The sequence below is a fragment of the Ceratotherium simum genome, chromosome 2 (genome assembly GCF_057802395.1).
Source record: "Ceratotherium simum simum isolate JZ-2026a chromosome 2, ASM5780239v1, whole genome shotgun sequence".
Classification (NCBI taxonomy): Eukaryota; Metazoa; Chordata; class Mammalia; order Perissodactyla; family Rhinocerotidae; genus Ceratotherium; species Ceratotherium simum.
Genome location: NC_141901.1, coordinates 97,770,732 through 97,792,565, shown reverse-complemented (window position 1 = coordinate 97,792,565; position 21,834 = coordinate 97,770,732). Strand labels below are relative to the sequence as shown.

Genomic DNA, 21,834 nt, shown 5'->3' with positions numbered 1-21,834 from the left:
CAATAGATGGAGAAATTAAAATCTTAGCTCTTTTATCCAATTCCATGTAAATAATTGCTAGTAGTCCTTGTATTTTAGGTGAGTGCCATGAATCCAGTGGGATTATGAAAATTTAAGAAAGTAGTATGATATCAGAATATTTGAGATTGAAGAATAATAGATTTAGCAGATTATATTTTTTGTTGTTCTTACGGTATTGAATTACTATATTTCTAGAGTTGAACTTTTCAAACTTGGAAACCAAATCAGATCAAGTTATCTCTTCCTTTTTAAACCATCATTTATTGAACTCTTCCTTTGTGCAAGGCACTGTCCTGAGCACTTTAGTTAAAGTCCTCTGTTGAGCCCTTTTCATCCCTTCTTCGTAGTTCCAAATACTTTGATTATATATATTTTATTAATTTTTAATTCTGGTGACATTTTCTTATAAAATACATTAGTATATACTATTGAATTTCTATACTAAGTTTTAAGAGAATCTTCATCTTTAGCTATCCTGAGTTTTTAACATTGTGAAGTGAATGTAAATAGTCATATTTAGATCCTCAGTTAGTAGTGGGGATGTGCCAGGCCAGTGCTTGGTCAGCGCTGAGGAATGGAGCACGTGGTTTAGTGAGGGCATGTTACAATGTGTAAACTTGTGCTCTCATCTTCATATAGAAAATGAGGTTCAAAGGAGCAGGATGAATGACCTTCAGGGAAAAAAGTCATGAAAGGGCAACTTGAAATTAGAAGGGAACGAGAAAAACTCAAATGGGCTTTAGCAGTGAGGGTATGTTGAATTGTGGGTTCCCATTGTCAGTGGTTAGGACAGGGCCAATTTTCAGTTGTTGGGATGAGAGGACTAGCGGATATGTATTTTCTTATATTTATTTTTATATGTGTGTGTGTGTGTATTTAACAAGCTTACAAGCGGTGCATCGGTGTTTTGTGTGTGTGTATTTAATAAGTTAAGATTTCCTAAACCAGAGATTATTGCTCCATGTTATTTATGATATACTTTTGGAATGACTGGTTCTAACTCTTAAAAATACCAAGTTCTATTCTATTATCCAAGGTAATATGCTGTTACCTTAATATCAATATTCTATTAATAAGGTGAGAAAAGTCTTATTAATAGACATGTTAGTCTGTTCTGATTCCTGGGCCCCCAATTCCAAGTTTTCGGTTTTAGGAGGTTCATACAGTGGTGACTATTTTAATCTATCCTAGTAAATGCAGAGAATAGTGGCAGTAAAGCTGTTAGAATGATGTGATGTGATTAGATAGATGGATGAGTGAATTCATCAATGAAAGACGTACCCTTTATGAATTACACATGTTAACTGCAGTTAGTAGGCGGTGCTTTTTAGTGAGGGTATTTGCTGATTAACTACCTTAGGAAGCTTCATCTAAATCACCAAAATAGCATAGCTACACCTGACAGTGTTTGTTTCAGTCCAGATTGTATGTTTAGGTGTAGAATCCACTGTTCTGAGTCATAGCCCAGAACAGGGCCTGGCACTTAGTAGGTGCCTAGTGAATGTTTGTTGAGGCAGTGAACAAGTAGTGTATTGAAAAATGAAAGAAACAGGAATTGACTCACCCTGGCCAGTTTTTTCAGAAATATATTTCATTGTCACAGAAGTGTATCTGGCGAATACTCCCTAAAATGTATTTGTGAAGTAGAAGCTGCTCCTCTTACCAATCGTCAGAATTTTAAAAATTAAGAAAAATCATACGTGCATAGCTCAAAGAATTATCACAAAGTGAACATAGCTGAAACATAGCTGAGTAATGCCACTTGGGAAAATATTTTAAAGTCTGACTTGTTCTTTGATAAGCAGAAGTAATTCTGAATTCTAAATTAATGTTGGTTAGACTTCAGAGTCTTCTTGGGTAAACAAAAGAATATGATTTTAAGTTTAAATGATATAAAATGCCTCTCTGCAGTATGAGTCCTAGTACTCATGTAGTAACAACCAATAGCAGTTTCAGTTTTCAGTGATCAGAAATTTATATTTGTGTTTTTGTGAATAATTTAAAAAGTTCTTGGTAGATATCAAATAACAGCCATGAAAAACAGTTTAGTGTTTGTCATTACTGTTTATGATGATTGAAGCAATACGGTGAAATAGCACTAAGCCTGTTCTGGTTTAGTCTAGTTACTGGTAGGTTCTTACATGAAGACTTTTAATCAGTGCTTTAGTATAATATAGGACACCCTTGTAAATGAGTTAAAAAAAATACTTTGTTGGACCTTGTACAAACTTTTGGCCCTTCTTCCTTATCCCCAAGTAGTAAAAACTAAATAAACATTCCTTATTATTGGCTTTGGAAGGAGTTGGGCAAATGACTCTTTTTAGATACCTTACATGTAGAATAATTTTTTGTAAATATGACCTAGAACTCTCTATGCCTTATACACTAATATACTCCTGTATATTGTTAACTGACGGGTTACTTAGCTCTTCTATGCCTTTCCAGATCTGTTTTTATTATCTCTTTATAAATGAAACAAGTGCAACAATGTTAAAAAAAAGTACAACTAAGACAATGCTTGTGTTGACTAGTACCCTGGAGGTTCCAGTTTAGCTAGGTTGGATCTCACTGTGTAAAGTAAGTGCTAGCTAAGCATTTAGTGGAAATCGTAGTTTTGAAGACATATTTGTTTGGTCTATATTCGCTGTCATGATGTTGGATTGAATATAATATATGATTGAACTATCCATAAGGAAAAAAGCAGCTTAAATGTGTGTGTTTTGCATATCCTCTGGTGATAATATGGGCCACTGACTGGATCATGGGGATGTAGGGGGAGAGAAAAGAGTGATTTTGATTGATTCATCATGAACATAAATATAAAAGCCTATAAGCCTATATTTGTTTGCATTTTCATAGATAATTTCAAGTTAAAATCTCTTAGTTTTAGGCATTAAATGTAGGGAAATTTTAAGTTTATGAATTCACATCCAGCCTAGATTATTTCTTAATTGAGCTTGTTCTTTAATTCAAAAATATAAAATATACAACAAATAATTTCCAACACCTGTCTCCCATATGCCCAGTTTTCTCCCTTTCCCCTAAACTTGTTAATTTTTGTATATCCTCACAGTTATTTATGCAAATATAAACAAATATGAATATGTATATTTTTACAGCCCTGCTTTTTTGCATAAACATCTTTTATACATACAAAAAAAGACTCAGTAGCATCAGTGATTTTTTATTTTTATTTATTTTTTCCCCCCAAAGCCCCAGTAGATAGTTGTGTGTCATAGCTGCACATCCTTCTAGTTGCTGTATGTGGGACGCGGCCTCAGCATGGCCGGAGAAGCAGCGCGTTGGTGCGAGCCCGGGATCCGAACCCGGGTCGCCAGCAGTGGAGCGCGCTCACTTAACCACTAAGCCACGGGGCCGGCCCAGCATCAGTGATTTTTAAGGACAAGATATCAAATGCAGTTTTTAAAACAATCTTTTAAACAAAGTACATAATGTGGTGGAGAAAAAAAATACTGGAATGGTTAGCTCTATATTCTGCCCTTTCCTACTTTTGTATTCTCCAAAGGTACCAGACTCTAGTAGCAGCCGCATACCATTAGCAAGAGTAGAGAGGCTAGAGCAGCCTCCCCAGGCCATGTATGTCTATGGCACAGTGGCCACTTGAGCAGAGTGAACTGAAGGACAGGAGGGCTGGTGAGGAGGAGGGCAAATGCCCTAAGAGAGCGGACTCGCCTGCGTCCCCTAGGGGACTGAACAGAACTTACAGGAAAGCACAGCAGAAGAGTGGGCTGGGATATGCAGTTATGTGCTAATTGTGTCAGTTGCTAAAACTAGCAAGTTTCATATCATTATGGAATGTTTACATGAATCTGTGCATTTGTTTACAGAGTCTTGATATCCTTATTAAAAGCTTTATAAACATTAATAAAATCTCTAACAAAACAAACTTAATTGCACTTTTATAGAAATTGCTAACTTATTCTAAACTTTGTACTAGCTTATTCATGTCTTTTTCAGTGGTACGTTTTTCTTCCCTTATGCAAGTGTTAGAAATGCATACCACTTTTGACACACTTCGTTCTTTTGCAGAATAACACTAATGTCACATAACGTGGAGATTTGGTGATTTGAATATACACGGTGTTGGCTCTCATATTTTACAGCTTTGGAGAATGAGAAGGACCATCTGTATAGGATAGACTAAACACCATTTGAAAGCATGTTTATAGTTTTGAGAAAAGCTAGACAGCAAATTTTCAGTTAAGTGATATTCTTGTATAGAGTTAAGTCCATCAAATAAGACTAAATTAATCCTAAAAAACTTTTAAAATTACAGACATTCCACTGCCCTTCTCCCAAAAAGATGTCATTTCGAAAAATGGATCCTAGCTGTACAATAGGATTTTACTGTCGAAATGTTCAGGACTTCAAACGAGCTTCTGAAGAAATCACAAAGGTATTTTTATTTAAAATATTATAATAATATTTGTAAATGACCTCATTTTATTAGATAGTCTATCAGAAGACAAAAATATATAAATTATGATACTTTTGTAAATTTCCCCTTGAATGTTAATATTATTAGGAATATTGTGAACCAGAAAATAAAACTATTTGAAATTCCCAGCCTTTGAGACTAATAGTGAAACCAGCTAGTGACCAGTTGAAGGTATCGATTGCTCCACTAGGTGGCACTGTTGAAATAAAAATCCCTTTGCAAACTGAAGACGTGCAAGCAATTAGGTTATATTTTATTTGAAGAGGATTTTAAAAGGGCAATACCTTAGAGGGTGGAAAAAAATTAATGAAGTATTTGATCAGGCCAAATTGTGCATTATTTCTTGTTAGTCCAAGTGCTTCTTTGATTTTTTTTAAAAGAGAAATGGTATTTTTGGATTTCTCAGAACTGCTTTATCAAATGAGGTGTATTGTTACCTTCCAGTAAGCTGTCTAATCTATCTATTCTGCTTATAGGCTTTTTGAAATAGGTTTATTTAATGTCTTCTCATTACCTTTAAAATTCTGCATTTTTCTGGTTCTTGAGTACTGCTAAAACATTTATAGAGCCTTAAGGTCTGTCTACATTTAGTACTTTAGAAAATCGAAAAGATTACTTATTTAGGAAATAAGCATAACTGGATGGCTCTCTTTATTAGTATCAATAATTATAGGTTATCATTTTATGGTAAATAAAACCAATACTGAGAATCATTTTGGGGAATTCTTGAGCCCAGATATAATAGTACCTTATTACTTCTTTACTTCCAGTTAATTTTTTTCAGGAAAATGGACATAGTGGGTTGAAATTTTATTTTTATGATGTAAAAATAGAATGAAAAAGTTAAATAAAAAGTTTCATACAAGCTAGGTTTAGTTTACTTGACCTGCCATGTAAAAGAGGAAATTTAACAGGAACATGACAGAAAAATGAATGAGGAGAGGAGAAAATGAGCTATGTGAGAACCTTTCCTTATTCTTCATTTCTCATAGTTGTCGTCTTTTCATTCTCCTTTTCAACCTGGAAGGCTAAGTGAACATGAAAAATATCTATTCTCCATTTTTTCCTCTTTTTTATTACTTGAAATTAGTATGTACATTTGTATATTTTAGTTTGACAATTATCTGTCTTTATAAAGTATCATGTATATGCTAAAATATACAAATCCAGATGATATTATAATATAGATTTATGTTGATGAACATTTTCCATTAAAAAGTCACTTTTCTGTTTCCATTAGTTTATTTTCTATCTAGGTTAAAATAAGTATGTTTAGAACAGTAAAGTAGTCTACTCGTGAAATAGAAACAAACCAAATTATTATTACCAAATTGAAAACACAAGATTCACAAGTGAATTGCATGTTGATATTTTCTGATTAAAAACAAATAGTTTCTGTGGTTTTTATGCTGATAGTTATTATAGTTTTTACACTGGAAAAATACTTAGAAATTATTGCTCTTGGTACATCAGGGTAATATGCAATATTGAAGCAAAGGAAACCATATTGAAATATCATTTGGAAGTACTGAGAATTTTACCAGAGTCAATTAACTTTGCTTTAATAATAGTGTTGTTTTTAAGTTAATAGCTTTTTGTAGCAGTATCAAAACTCACTTTGTCAATTAATAACTTGATCATTTACTTTTGCTTGGAAGGTTTTAAGTTAAGCAGTTTTCTTTTTCTTCTTAGAAACTGAATTTGGCTAGTTACACTGTTATTTTTTTTTCTCTTTAAAAATTAAAAGAACTAAAATTATTTGTTTGTATATAGGATATATTTTCAGTTTTCTCGTCCTGAAAATGAAGCCAGGTAGTCTAGATTCTCATGTTTAATTTGCAATGCTGTATGAATGAATATTCTAATGCCTTATGCTACATGATTTTTGAAATGTTAATAAAAATTGTTAAATTAATTCAGAGTGTTTATCAGAGGTCAGTCCAGCAAGTATTTGAGTAACTGTCATGTTGAAGGCGTAAAATAACCAAGCCATAATCCCTACTTTTGAGCAAGTATAAGGCTTCTGTCCTCAAATAGCCTTTATAGTCCAGGAGGAGGAATAATACTAGTAGACATATATTACATTGAATATGATAAGCATCCATACAGAAATAGAAATAAATTGATAGGGGAGGGAAAGGTATTAAAATGAGAGGGATGTCACATCCAAGTCAAAGTCCTTTATTGTGATGGTGATATTTAATATGAGCCTTAAAGTGTAGGCTTAATTTCTGTTGGCTTAGGGAGAAGGAGGGGTACTTCAAGCAGAGGAAATGACAAGAGGAAGGGTATTAGAAAAGGAAAATGCAAAGCTGGTCTAGAGAGTGGCAAATAGTCCAGTCTGGTTGGTGCCAAGGACACTTATAGGACAGGATTTCTGTCTTCTGACTGCTTGAATCAGAATCCCTAGAGGTACAGCCTGGGAGTCTCCATTTCTAACAAGCCACCCAAATGATCTTGTGCACGGAATTTGAGAACAATTGGTGTAAGACAGTGCATCCCAGAGTGTGATACCTAGTGTTTTTAGATGTCACTAGGACAAATATTTTAATACTTATTCACATTAGAAGAATATACCTGGCATATTAAACATGTGATTTTCTATTTATTATTGATTTGTTCAAGGATATTTAAAGTAAAAATTATGAAAAGAAAATATTCGTTAATAATAGAGATGGCATACATAGCAAAAATAATGAAAGAAGTATATAAATGTCTAAGGCTTGGGAAACACTGCTGTAGGAAATAGTGAAGGATGAGGCAGTTGGAATGATATTGTGGAGTGTCTTGAAAGCCAGGCTAAAGAAGTTCATACTTAGCAAAATGTTGATTTTATTAAAATAGTTTTTTAATTTCAAGCATACAGAAATACAGAGAATAACTTATTAAATACCCATGTGCTACTCTTGAACTTAAGGAAAAAACCACATATATAATTGAAGTGTGTTACCCTTCCCCAGTCTTATTCCCTTCCTTCTTCTCAATGATAACCACTGTCTTGAATCAGTATTTAATACCCATACTTTATAGATCCATAAACAACATACATTGTTTCGTATGTTGTTAAACTTTTCACTGGTGTATTTATAGAAAGATGTATATATCCTTCTACATCTTGCTTTGTTGTTTAATCACGACGTAGAGATTGTATCTATACATGTTGGTCTAGTTTATTCATTTAAACTGCTGAAGAATAGTACATTCTGCAATATACTGCTTTTTATTTAAACTTTCTTTGTTGATGGTTATGTAGCTTGTTACATTTTCTATATAGTCTAGTGGACAAGGTGGACATTAAACACATAAATGCGTAACAAAAATGTAAAATTCCATGAAGAAAAAACATACAGTGCTGTGGGAAAGAAAAATAGGAAAGACATAATTTAATTTGGGGAGTGCAAAAGCATTCTATAGTCACTGCGTTTTCCTTAACGTCCAGATAAAGTCTTAACTGGTCCATGAAACCTGCCCTATTTAAACCTACCACACAATTAGTAAGAAATCAGCAAGAGAATAGTGAAGTCTTCCTACTATAACCAACTTAATTAACACAGTTTCATGACTTGCTTTAAGAATGCTTGGAAGCCTTGAATTGGCAGTAAATAAAGTGAACAGTAGAGTTTGGCATGATAGGGATAGCAGAATTTTAAGTAGAGGTGAGAGTATCTTTTATTTCATTGAAATGGTTAATCATGGAATCCCTGTGGATAGGGAGGCAAATGGTCTGGGAGAATTGAGAGAGGTAGAAAATTTGAAGGTCAGGTGACTATGAAGTAGTCAGGTTTACTGGGAGTGCATCTAAAACAACCCCTCTTCCATCTTCCACTTCTTCAGACTTGAGCATCTCTGTGGAATAGTTCTATTTAATCCTGTCTCTGATCTTTCCATTAGCATTCTCCTCCCCTCCTCTCTCCCTCCCTTCTGTCTCTAAGTAGTTAATCGTATTGTTAAAATCTTTCGTGTCCTTTTTGTGTTCCTGCATGGTATATAAGATACGTGATAAAACTTTCCAGTTGTGATTGTGGGTTTGTCCATTTCTCCTTTAAGTTCACTTACTTTTTGTTTTATATATTTTGAGGCTATGTCATTCATTACATACAAATTTAGGATTGTTAGGTCTTTCTATTGAATTGACTCTTTTATAATTATATGACCCTCTATCTCTAGTAATATTTCTGTCCTTAAAGTCCATTTTTGTGCTTCGTTGTCAGATATTTTAATCATACGTATTTTTTAAATTCCACAAGGCATTGTTTTCTGAACAGTCAGTATTCCCCTTTCTGATGCCCTTCATTCTTTCCTCTGTTGCTGTTTCCTTCAGGCATCGTTTTGCTTCTCTCTGAAGAACTTCCTTTACTATTTCTTTTAGTGCTGTTTGCTGGTGATAAATTCTCTCAGTTTTTATTCATTTGACTACATCTTTATTTTGTCTTCATTGAAAAATTGAAATAATTGGGACCCTACAGAGAAGTTGTAAATACAGTACAAATAATTTTTCCTTGAGTTGTTTGAGAGTAAGTTGCCAACATGATGATGCTCCATCACCCTTGAATAATTGAGTGTGCAATTCCTAAAGACATTCTCCTACCTAACCACATTTCAACTATCAAAATTGGGAAAACAGCACTGTACTTTATCACCGTGTAATCCTCAGAAACTATTCAGACTTGGCTAATTGTTCCAATAATGCTCTGCAAAAGGATCCAGTTCAGAATAGGGTGTTGCATTTATATATCTTGAACTTCCTTTAATCTAGAATAGTTCCTCATCTTTCCTTGACTTTCACATGACCTTGATATTTTCAAAGATTACGGGACACTTTTGTTTTTGCAAGATACTTTTGAAAATTTTAATTGTCCCCCAATTTGAGTTTGTTTGATGTTTTCTCATGATTTTTCAGGTCACGTGTCTTTGTCAGGTACAGCACAGGAATGATGCTCTATGTTCTTCCTACTGCATCCTAGAGGTTGGCAGATGATTTCAGTTTGTCCCTTTACTGGTGATGTTACTTTGATCACTTGATTAAGGTGCTGTCTGCCAGGTTCCAATCTGGCTTCAACATACCTCGTAGACCAGAGTGGGCCCCCCCCCACCCTTGCAGGAATGCCTGTTTTGCCTAGCCTCTTCTAGTGGCTTTAGAAATGAATTGTTTGGGAGGGGAAGGGAAGGGGAAGAGCTTGCCTCTATTGTTAAAGGATGTTTTCACTGGATAGAATTCTCGGTTAGCAGTTTCGTTCAGTACCTTAAAGATATTTGTTCCGTTGACTTCTGGCTTCCTCTGTCATTTCTTGATGTACATCCTTTCTCTAAGATTTTCACTTCTCAAGACATAGTTCTCTTGGTTGCTCTCAGATATTTTCCAACAGTTGCTTTATCTACTTTATCCATTTCTTATATTGTTCTTGGTGGCAGGGTAAATCTCATCATGGCCCTCTAATTAATTATTTTATAAAATACTTGTTTCAGCTGTTTCTTTTAAGTTGTAAGATGTGACTATAAAATAAAAAGATCCATTTTAAAAATCCTAACATAAAAATTAGCTTTATTTCTATATTTCATTGGAATTTTACCACATGAGTACTATTTATAGAAAGAAATATAGGGTTACAGTTTTATCTTAAATCCATCAAAAGAAACTTTATCACTAAAGTAAATTATAAAAGTAAAGTAAAATAAACCAAATGAAAAGAATTTGGTTACTCTATAAATGGCAACTCCGTTTTTCTGGGTGCTCAGTCTAAAAACGTGGAGTCATCCTGGATCCCCTGCTCTCTCTCACACCCCACGTCCAATCCATCAGCAAATCCTATCTCACACCCCACGTCCAATCCATCAGCAAATCCTATCACCTCTCCTTCAGAATATATTTAGGGTTTGATGCTTCTCGCCACTACCATTATTACCTTGGAACACCATCATATCTTCCTTGGCATTATTACAGTAGCTTCCTAACTGATCTCCCTCGCTCTATCTATAGTCTCTTCTCAATACAGCAGCCAGAGTAATTTCATTAAAATATAACTAATATTTTGTTACTTTTTTATTCAAAACTTTCCAGTAGCTTTCTGAGTGCAAGCCCAGACTCTTGCAGTGACCCGTGAGGCCTCATAAAATGGAATCTCCCTTCACCCCATCGCCTCTCTGACCTCGTCCCCCTCCTCTCTTCCCCCAGCTCTCGCAAGTTCCCCCACACTAGCCTCCTTGAGAATGCTGCGTGCCCTTCTGTTCACAGATTCTGTGCTGTCCTGTGCCTGCAGTTCTCTTCCTGCAGGTGTTCTCGTGGTCCCTCCCGTACTTCTCCCAGCTCTTCACTCAAACGTCACCTTCTTAGGCCAGCCCTGGCTGACCTGTATGCGTTTGTTGTTTTCCCCTTTCTTTGTCTTATTTTTCTCCGTAGCACATTCATTTAGGCACACACACACACACACACACGCACACACACTTGTATATGTGTATATTCTGCTATATCGTATGTAAACACATTATGTTTATTTAATTATTTATCACCTTTCTACTCCACTGAAATGTAATCTTGATAAGGCAGGGATATTTGTTGGTTTTGTATATTATTGTGTCCCCAGTGCTGAGAACTGCCTGTCACATTGTAGGAATTTAATAAATTTTTGTTCTATGAAGGAAAGAATTCGAGAGACTTTGTTGTAAATTTATCTTACTTATAAATTAGCAGGGAGCTCAGTGATTGAACTATAGCAAATCCAGTGTGTTTTCACCTATTTCTTCTATTGTATTTACCTTAAATTTCTGTGGCTGTATCTTCCTTTATAATAGTCCGTTTATTTAATACATAACTCAAAATATGTTTGGGCCCCAAAATTAATTTTTATCAAAGTAATATATGCAAATATTTTAGAAAGTAAAATTGCGATAAAAGGCTTAAGCTGAGAAATAGGAGTCCTTGCCATGTTACTCGTCGCTCCACAGAGCACCTCCTCAGAGGTGGTCACTCGTAACTCTTTCAGCTATTTCTTTGGGTTTTTACTTCTACATTTCTAAGTAATGTGCTTATTCTGCCATTTCTTTTTTTTTTCCTTTTTATTTATTTATTTTACCCCAAAGCCCCAGTAGATAGTTGTATGTCATAGCTGCACGTCCTTCTAGTTGCTGTATGTGGGACGCAGCCTCAGCATGGCCAGAGAAGCGGTGCGTCCGTGCGTGCCCGGGATCCAAACCCGGGCTGCCAGTAGCGGAGCACGTGCACTTAACCGCTAAGCACGGGGCTGGCCCTATTCTGCCATTTCTTGATTGATCCATTTGAGACATTACCGATTAGTTTCCTGTTACAGTACTTGAGGATTTAACTCTCTTCTCTTCCCCTTCACCCCGTTTCTCCTTCTCACAGCCGTACTCCCACAGTTTGGTAAATCACCGCTCAGTGTTCACGTATTATGCCTCCATGATGTTGTTCACTAGCCACACAGTGTATATGATTACATTTCTTTCTCTCTAACCGTCATTTTCTTGGAGTGAATACTACTCACCCCCCTTTTTCATTTCCTCTGTTTTCTTTGTACCTAATGATATTTTTTCTAAATGTTCACTCCTGTCTGTCAAATAGCAAGCAGAAAATTTTTCTTGAGTACAAATGTAAGAAAATCTATCATTTTTTCCTCCTTTCTTTTCTCTCTCAGTTTTCTGTTTGCCTCAGTCTGTTGTTTTTTTTTTTTTCCCCTTTGAGGAAGGTTGGCCCTGTGCTAACATCTGTTGCCAGTCTTCCTCTTTCTCTTTTTTTCTCCCCAAAGTCCCAGTAGATAGCTGTATGTCATAGTTGTACCTCCTTCTAGTTGCTCTACGTGGGGTGCCGCCTCAGCATGGCTTGATGAGCGGTGCGTAGGTCCGCGCCTGGGATCTGAACCGGTGAACCACGGACCACCGAAGCGGAACGCACAAACTTAACTGCTACACCACCGGGCCGGCCCATGCCTCGGTCTTATCTGTTCTCTAGACCTGATGCAGAGATGTCCATTTGGAACTTCCTAATGCTGCCTTCCTAAACTGGATTCCTGATCTTCTGAATCTTTCCTTAGTTTATTCCCTTAAGCAGAGTTTCTAACACCTTCCTAAGACACAGATGCTAAAGTTTTTGAATTCTTACATGTCTAACCATCTTTATTCTATCTTTTAATTTATTGATAATTTGATTTGGTATGGACTCTAGAATGAAAGTAATTTCTTCTCTGAACTTCAGAGTCATTGGTCTACTCACTTGTGGCATCCAGTGTTGCTGCTGAGATGTTTAATGTCATCCTGAGTTCTTTTCCTCTGAAGGGTGACATTTTTTCTCTCTGAAAGTTTTTGGGTTTGAATCCCAGCTCCACCGCCTCATTGCTCTGTACCCTTGGCCACATTGCTTAACCTCTCTGTGCATCAGTTTTCTCGTGAAATTAAAATAATAATAGCTGCCTCTCTCTGCAGCAGCGTTATGAGGATTAAATGATCTACCAGATTAGTGCCTGGTTTATAGTCGGCACTATATAAAGTGTTAGCTATCGTTATTTATCCCTAGCATTCTGAAACTTCATTATGTGTCTTGGTTTGCATTCTTTTTCATTGATTGTCCCGTTTCCTTCCATTCTGGGAAATTTTCTTGAAATTAAAAAAACTTCTCTTTTCTTCTCTTTTGTTTTCATCCTTCTTTCTTTCTGGAACTACCTTCTGAATTGGTCCTCTAATTTTCCTGTCTCTTTTCCTTCTATTTTCTGTGTCTTGATCTTTTTATATTGGGAGATTTCCTCTACTTTATCTTCTAACTCTTCTATTGTTCTTAACTTTCAATTATGACATTTAAATTTCTAGGATTTATTTATGTTTTTCTGTTATTCTTTTTTCATAATCTTCTCATCTTTTTTATGGATGTATTATGTCCTCTTCTCCCCAAGGAACTTAACTGTAGTAATTTTGAAATTTTCTTCTGCTTCTTTTGCTGTTTATGTTTCCTTCTGGATCCTTTTTTTGTTTTGTTTTTGTTTTTTGTTTTAATCTTCCATTGTTCCATTGGATGCTTTCCCCTAGATGACTGGTGATCTTCTGTGTCTGTTTATATTTAAGAGTAAGGCACTGACGAGCTGAGTCCAAGTTCTCTGTGTTTGAGCATGGCTTAAAGCTGGTGACCCTCCTACGAGGGCATTCAGGTGATGAGCTTGCCTTTTCATTGGTTGGCCCCCAGATGTTAGTAAGGGGTAATCTTTTCTCTGGAGTTGTTTGATTTTTTCAGAGAAAAGTTCTGCCGTCTCCCTGTGGAATGTGTTTTGCTTGCAGGTGCTCCAGGAGCAGGAGGTAAAGGATGCTGAGGGCCCTATAGTTTAGTATTTTATTTATTTATTTTCTTTGTGAGATCAGCCCTGTGCTAACATCTGCCAATCCTCCTCTTTTTTTGCTGAGGAAGACTGGCCGTGGGCTAACGTCCATGCCCATCTTCCTCCATTTTATATGGGATGCCGCCACAGCATGGCTTGACAAGCAGTGCGTCGGTGCGCGCCCGGGATCCGAACCGGCGAACCCCAGGCAGCCGCAGCGGAGCACGCGCACTTAACCACTCGCGCTACCGGGCCCGCCCACGGTTTAGTATTTTAGACTGTCACTAATTCCTCAGCTTTTGTAGTCATCACCAGGCCTGGTGTCCTAGGGTCCGTATCTTTATTCAATTTTTCCAAAGAATAAATCTTTATTTTCCTGTGTCTGGGATGGCTAGTGGGGAGCGAAGAAGGGTATTGGTTGCTATTGGGACTGGGAATTGAATTCACATACAGGCTTTCAGTCAGTTTCTTTGTTGTCAGTTTTGTGTCTCACTCTTGTTTTTGTGCCTTTATATACTGTTCCTCTCTAAGTTCTGCAGGTGAACCTGCTCACCTTTCATAGGCATCCTTCCCAAGGCTGACTTAGATTGTATCTCCTCTGCTCTGCTGTCTTGTAAAGGGCCTGATGTAGATTATTTTTATCTTATCTCACACCTCCTTTTCTTGCTCTTCTTTTCACTTGTTCTCAGCCTAATGATTGTTGTCAAACAAAATACTCCTGTTTAATGATAAACTTACTACCTGATAGCGCTGATGTTTGAGGCCAGAAAATCTCAAATAAAAATGTGAGTATTAGGAAATTAATGGTTTGAGTATGGAATGGATGTCAACACAGGAAAAAATATTTGCATGTGGCGAGTTGTCCTCCTGCTACAGAACAAAATTTATATTACAGCCATTGAATCCTAGAGATCCAAGAGATCTTAGAGGTTATTCAGTCCAAAGCTAATATTTGTTGAGTCCTTACCTTATGTCAGACACTGTGCTAACCACTTTATATTCATTATCTCATTTAATCTACACAAAGCTTGAGGTAGGTCCTGTTATTTACATTGTACAGGTGAGGAATCTTACAGTTGAAGAGGTTCAGGAACTTTCACAAAGGTCATGACTAATAAATGGTAGTGCTGAGATTCAAACCTCAGGTAGTTGAAGCTGAGAATATGTGCTGGTAAGCACTATTCTATACAGTCTCCTGTTTATACATCAGTCCACGGTCCAGAGTCTAATCTTTATTTCAGGAAATGGTGAACTAATTATTTTCCTTGTTTTCATCTTTTGGGCTATGCTCATTGTTCAAAAAGCTTTTTTTACATTGAATTGGAATCAGCCTCCATGTAACTTTTACTCCTTCAGCTCATTGAGTAAGAGAATAGGTTTGCTTCCTTTTCCAGAACTAACATTCGACTTTTCTCCATGGTACACAATTTCCCATGCCCATTGCTGTTGTGGTAAATGTCTTTCTGTAAACACTTTCTTTTTTTTTTTTTTTTTTAAAGATTTTATTTATTTATTTTATTTCCCCCCAAAGCCCCAGTAGATAGTTGTATGTCACAGCTGCACATCCTTCTAGTTGCTGTATGTGGGACGCGGCCTCAGCATGGCCGGAGAAGCAGTGCGTCAGTGCTCGCCCGGGATCCGAACCCGAGTCGCCAGCAGTGGAGCACGCTCACTTAACCGCTAAGCCACGGGGCCGGCCCTGTAAACACTTTCTGTTTCAGGTTTATGTTCATGATTATGTTTCCCCTCCTTCTGGTTCTATATTCTCCAAGTGAAAGCTGAGGGGTGTTTTCTTTCTTAGGTCTTTTTTTACTTCTGGGATTTAATGATAGGAACTTTGATTTCTTTTAAAATCTTCAGAGGCTTATCCTTTAGATGGGAAGACATGAAATGGATATTAAAGGTAAATGACTGTAAAAAAGTATATTTAATAAATGCCAGAAAACTAACATTATGATAATAATGGCAGTAATAATGATAATAGACAAGAGGTTAGATGCTTGGTAATCTTCTAAGTACTAGATATGTTAACTGATTTAATCCCCACAACAACTCTGAGATAGATGCTATCAATACTGACATTGTACCGGTTAGGAAAATGAGGGAGTCTGGTTAAGTGGGTCACATAGTTTGTGAGTATCAGCCAGGTTTTGAACTGAGACTAAGTCCCATGGTCCACGTTTGTGATCCTTACACTATAGTATACGAGTCTGTAGGACTTTGGGCAGAGATGTCGTCCCTGCAGACTGAGATACTTGTCAGAGGAGCTTGGGCTGGGACTTAAAGGACTGATCAGAGGGAAAGTGTAAGGGTGGCCAGGTGATAGAAGCATCATGAGCAGAAACATGGAGGTAGATGTTTTGGGAAGTGTATGGTAGACTGTTTAGGGGAACAGTGAAACGTAAATCACTTGTTAATGTGGCTGACGGGCCTGAGTGATCTGGCTCTTGTGAACCCCTCTTCCTCTGTTCCTCCACCCTCAAGCCACACTGGCCTTCTCTCTGCCCCGTGCACAGGCCGAGTGTGCCGGCACCCAAGGCCTATTCTTCTGCCTGGAGTGCTGCCATCCTAGCACTTTGATGTCTGATTCCTCATTGTCCTTCAGGGCTCGGCGTGGCCTTCCCTGACCACACAGCCTGCAGAAGCTTTCCAGTCCTTCCTTACCACATCACCCTGTTTTGTTTTTATTACGTTCTCTTCCCTGAGTGGTGTGCAAGCACCGTTAGTTGTCTGTTCAATGTCTACCTCTTTCTCTGCTTTGCTGAGGGAATCCTGACTTTATTTGGGGTAATAGTGTGCCCACCCAAATACTTATTTTTCTTGGTCTCCCTCATATTTAGGCACAGTTTGGCTAGTGAAATATAAGTGGATGTGTGCTGGAAGTTTCTGGGAAAGCTTTTGCTCTTCTGATGAAATGGTAGATATAGACGCCGTGCTGTCACCGGCCCCCGCCTTGCATGCAGACGCATCACCTGGGGTTTTGGCAGTCCTTTGTGATCAGGGAAAAGGCCAAGAGAATTGTAGAAACTGTTTGACAGAATTAACAAAGCTAGCAATGTCAGACTTTCTGTTATATGATAAAAACAATTCCTATTACTTAAAGCCATTGTTAATTGTTTTTTACAGAAACTATTTGTAATTAATATAAATGATATTACCAATGATAGAAATAGAGAAGTGTGGAAGGGAGCTAATTTTGGGAGGAAGAAATGATGATTTTAGTTTGGTATGATCAATTTGAGTCAATATGGCAACCCTCCATTTACTGTAGGAGGTGGTATAGTCTGGTGGTTATAATAGAACCAGACTGCTTAAGCTTAAATTCTGGCTCTGTCAGTGACTAGCTGTGTGAACTTACACAAGTCACCTAACCCCTCAATATTTCTGTTCCCTTGTCTGTAAAACATGGATGATAATGAAGCCCAACAGAGGAATGGTTGAAACTTAGAGTAGATAATATTTTTAAGAGAAAGAATATAGAATATAGAGAGAAAATAAAGGATGAATAATTGATTAATGTCTGCATTTTGAAATGCAGAAATAAGTGGAGTCAATGAAGGAGACAGAAGAAATAGTTCAGAAAATAGAAGGAGAAACAGCAAAGCAAAATATTAGAGAAATCAAGGGAAATGAATATTTTAAGAAAGAAATGCTTAGCAGTGTTGGTTGCTGTAGAAATATCAAGAGAATAGGCACTAATAAAAGGCCTTTTTTTTTTGAGAACTAGAAGAGAGTATTTTCAGTACGGTGAGAGGTAAAAGTTGGGTTACAAGTTAAGACTGAGTAGTGAGAACATAGAGTGGTGGTAGTATCACGTGCACGTTTAACTCTCTCCAGTTCCACTACATGGACTCTTGTAATAAAATAGGAATGTTTTTCCCATGTGTGTTCCTTTTTATATACTGTATGTTACTGTATACTGTACGGTATAGTACATTTATACGTTACTGAACAGTATACACAAAATTATGCGTAACACCCTTTCAACAATGTAAAGACTTTCTGAAGGTAATTTTGACTCTCTTGATTTGACTTTTGATTTTCACATTGTGGGCTGACTTTAGAACCTCACCCCTCCATAAAATGTTGCTCCACTGTGTGGTGAATATAGACCGCATGGGTGTGACCGCTCTGTACTGGGCGTGATTCTGCAGGTGTGGTGGCAGAGACGAGTGGAAAAGGTTCGCGCCTGGGGAGAAGAGGTCGTCTCCTGGTTCTGTTTCTGTTCTTCCCACTCCTAGCATTACGATGGAAGAAATTGGTTAACTTTTTTCCTCTAGCTTTTACCTTTGCAAATTTTGAAACCTGTTAACTTAGCACATTGAAAAAAATGTGGTAAAACATTTTACCTCCTGAAAAGAAATCCGTGATTTGCCTTTTAGATAATAAAGCCATTTCAGTGTATCTTTGGCTATGTTATTAAACTAGAACAGAGGACTGTTGCCTGTTCTAAAGCTATTGTTGAGCAAACCACTGACTCCCACCCCTTTTGAAAATCAACTATGAAATAATAAATTCAGTTATCTTAAATTTTTTTAAAAAAATGGTTCTCTCCTAACTGTATAAGAAATGCATATTAGAAAGTTTGGAAAATAGAAGTATAAAAAAAATCACCACTAATTCTTTCAGAAATAATTTAATATTTTATTGTATTTCCTTCTCGTCTTTTAAAAATACATATTTAAAATTATTTTAACATAATTGAGATTAAATTTTATATATAGATTTATATCATGTTTTTTCTTTTAACATTATATAATAAATATTTCCCCAAGTTATTAACTAACTTTCACTATCTTTTATTTTGTATAGTATCTGAATTGATAATACCCCCATGTCATATAGATAACCTAACTTGGAATTTTTTTCACGTAGATTTTATATTATCCATTATGGAGGGACTTTAAGGTTTTGACAATGTGTCCTTTATTGTAATATAAAAAAGAAAACTGAAGTGTTCACTTTTGATAAAAGTTTTCAGAATCAAATTTTCAAATCATGGTTATTCTTTTGGAAAAAAACAACAAGTCTGAAAAAACATTCTTGCTATGGTGCTTAGAGCCATGAAAAGCATTTTTTGTGTGTGTGTGAGGAAGATCAGCCCTGAGCTAACATCCATGCCAGTCCTCGTCTTTTTGCTGAGAAAGACTGGCCCTGGGCTAACATCCGTGCCCATCTTCCTCCATTTTATATAGGACGCCACCACAGCATGGCCTGACAAGCAGTGCATCGGTGTGGGCCCGGGATCCAAACCCGGGCCGCCAGCAGCGGAGTGCGCACACTTAACTGCTATGCCACCGGGCGGCCCCATGAAAAGCATTTGAAAGGCATGTTGATAAGTCAGTGAGGTCTGATATCCTAGTAATTCCTTATCAGTTTCTTTCTTTTTGTTGTTGCTGCTGCTATGGTTAAGTCATTTTGGGAAGTAATTTAAATCTTTTGGGTCTCAATTTTCCCGTTTAATATGAGAGTGAGCTAGATAATTTCTAAGGTCTCCTTTGGCGTTTCCATTGTTATTTGTTGTAAAATTACTTCTTCCCGGCCATATTATATTTACGTGCTGATAGGTTATCACTTACTATAATTGCGTGACTTAATTGTCCTTTAATATATATAGTTTTAGTAGACTTTAGTTTTTAGAGAAGTTTTAGTTTCATAGCAAAATTGAGTAGAAAATACGGAAAGTTTCCATATACTCCCTTCCCCTACTTTCAGCATCTCCCACCAGATATTTGTTATAGTTGATCAGCCTACATTGACACATCATCACCCAAAGTCTGAAGTTTACGTTAGGTTTCACTCTTGGTGTTGTACATTGTATGAGTTTGGACAGTTGTATAATGACATGTGTCCCCCATTATAGTATCATACAGAGTAGTTTCACTGCCCTAAAAATCCTTTGTGCTGCAACTCTTCATCTCTCCCTCCCTACTAATCCCTGTCAACCACTGGTCTTTTTACTGTATCCGTAGTTTTGCCTTTTCTGGAATGTCATATCATTGGAATCATACAGTACACAGCCTTTTCAGATTGGCTTCTTTCACTTAGTAATACGTACTTAAGGTTCTTCCATGTCTTCTCATGGCTTGATAGTTCATTTCTTTTTAGTGCTGAATAGTATTCCGTTGTTTGGATGTACCAGTTTATTTATCCGTTCACCTACTGAAGGACATCTTCGTTGCTTCCAAGTTTTGGCAGTAGTGAATAAAGTTGCTATAAACATATGTGTGCAAGTTTTTGTGTGGACATAAGTTTTCAACTCATTTGCGTTAACCTTTACTATATTTTTCGTATGATAATCTTTAAAAATATTTTAAATAAACTCAGAAAAGTTAGAAACATTATAATTTTCAAAACCTAAATCAATAAATATGCATAAAGAGGCCTTACACTGCTAGTGGGTTTGCAAAATGTAGGTAGATTTTATGATTAAAGGATAGAGAGTTCCTTTCTGACATTTTGCCCTGGGGCACAGATTTGAATCTTAGTTGATGAACAACTAATAAACCTAAATGACTTCTTTCTTGATCTTGAAAGAAAGAAGGAAGAGAGCTAATGTTAGGTCTTCTGTGTTGATTTGAAAATGATACCTGCCCATTAGATACTGCACTTTTACAAGTGACATTACATGAATATAAAATGGCAGCAATTTTGGACTGTACTACAGCCATTGGCTGGAGTTGAAAGATGACTGATGGGATGCCAGCCCCCTCTGTCTCTTTATTTTTCATTTTTCACATTTTTGCCCTTCTCTTTCCCTTTTTTTGTAGAATATAAATAAAATAAATTTGAGCAGTGTATAAATTAGGAGCACAATGTGAATTATAGGATGTAATTTTCATCATATCTAGTTTTTTTAAGTACTTGATTGTTTTTTAAATGGTTCATTTCCATTCAATTAAAAAATGTGTTTCATGTTAACTGTCTCATTGAAATATTTTTAATTTAACATTGTATCTGTATGCTGGGGCTACATATTTATTTTAGCCACTTTTCAAGAGAATCTATAAATATACTATTTAAGAATTTGATGATCCTTCAGTTAAATATTGACATTTGGGAAAATTTAGTTTCTACCCCTGAAATTACTCTTTAAAAACAAATTATATTTAATTGATCATGATTAATGATGTATAATTCATCTGTAATTCATATGAACTTTTCAGAATCCTTCTTATAGGTTCTGGTTACTTACAGAAAAGTTTGTTTCTATCAAAACATCCTTCATTCAAAACATTTTATTCATTTTAAAATGAAAATTGTTTTAATTTTTTTAATAGAACTTGTCTAACAGAGAGATTTAAAATGGTTTGGAATGGGTTGTTGGCTTGTCAATGAATCCCAAATTGACAGAGATTATAAAGGGTGTCGGGGTCCCCACAAAATTCCAGGTGTTGCTTTTATTGCATCCGAATTATGTAATGTAACCTTAGGGGGTAATATTTAAAGTATAGATTATTACTATATATAAGAACACTGTTTTTTCATGTTGACTAGATTATTGCAGAAGTACTTTTTCAAATATAGGAATTTTTGAAAAGACTAAACTTAATTTTTTTTTTTGTGAGCAGGATCAGCCCTTGCTAACATCTGCCAGTCCTCCTCTTTTTTTGCTGAGGAAGACTGGCCCTGGGCTAACATCCGTACCCATCTTCCTCCACTTTTTATGGGACGCTGCTACAGCATGGCTTGCCGAGCAGTGCGTCGGTGCGCGCCCGGAATCCGAACCAGCGAACCCCAGGCCACTGCAGCGGAGTGCGCGCACTTAACCGCTTGCGCCACCGGGCCGGCCCCTAAACTTAATTTTTAAAAATAACTTTTTATTATTGCTTTTGGTCAATTTAACAATTCTCTGGGGTCAGGAGTTTGGCTATCTTTTGCCCTGTTTTATAGGTGATACTCAGGTAGAGTGATTTGTCCAAGGTAACACTAAGGTAAGTTGTAGAACTGAAATTAGAATGGACCCTCTGACTCAGTTTAGAGCTTTGTTTTCTGTGTTTTAGTACCAAACAATCCTTCACAATATTTTACCATAGTCAG

General features: G+C 36.5%; 1 protein-coding gene across 7 annotated transcripts in view; it reads left to right on the top strand.

Annotated features, from left to right (window-relative positions):
• The window catches only part of ATG4C (autophagy related 4C cysteine peptidase), a 110,461-nt gene that overhangs the window by 69,907 nt on the left and 18,720 nt on the right, over nucleotides 1-21,834 (top strand). For 6 of the 7 annotated variants that reach the window (XM_087417047.1, XM_087417016.1, XM_014788243.2 and 3 more), the window contains one exon: nucleotides 4,319-4,438. The exons of the other annotated variant lie outside the window; for it this stretch is intronic. In XM_087417047.1, coding sequence (XP_087273173.1) covers nucleotides 4,319-4,438 — 120 coding nt within the window. The remainder of the gene's footprint in view (nucleotides 1-4,318; nucleotides 4,439-21,834) is intronic. 7 annotated transcript variants of the gene reach the window in all.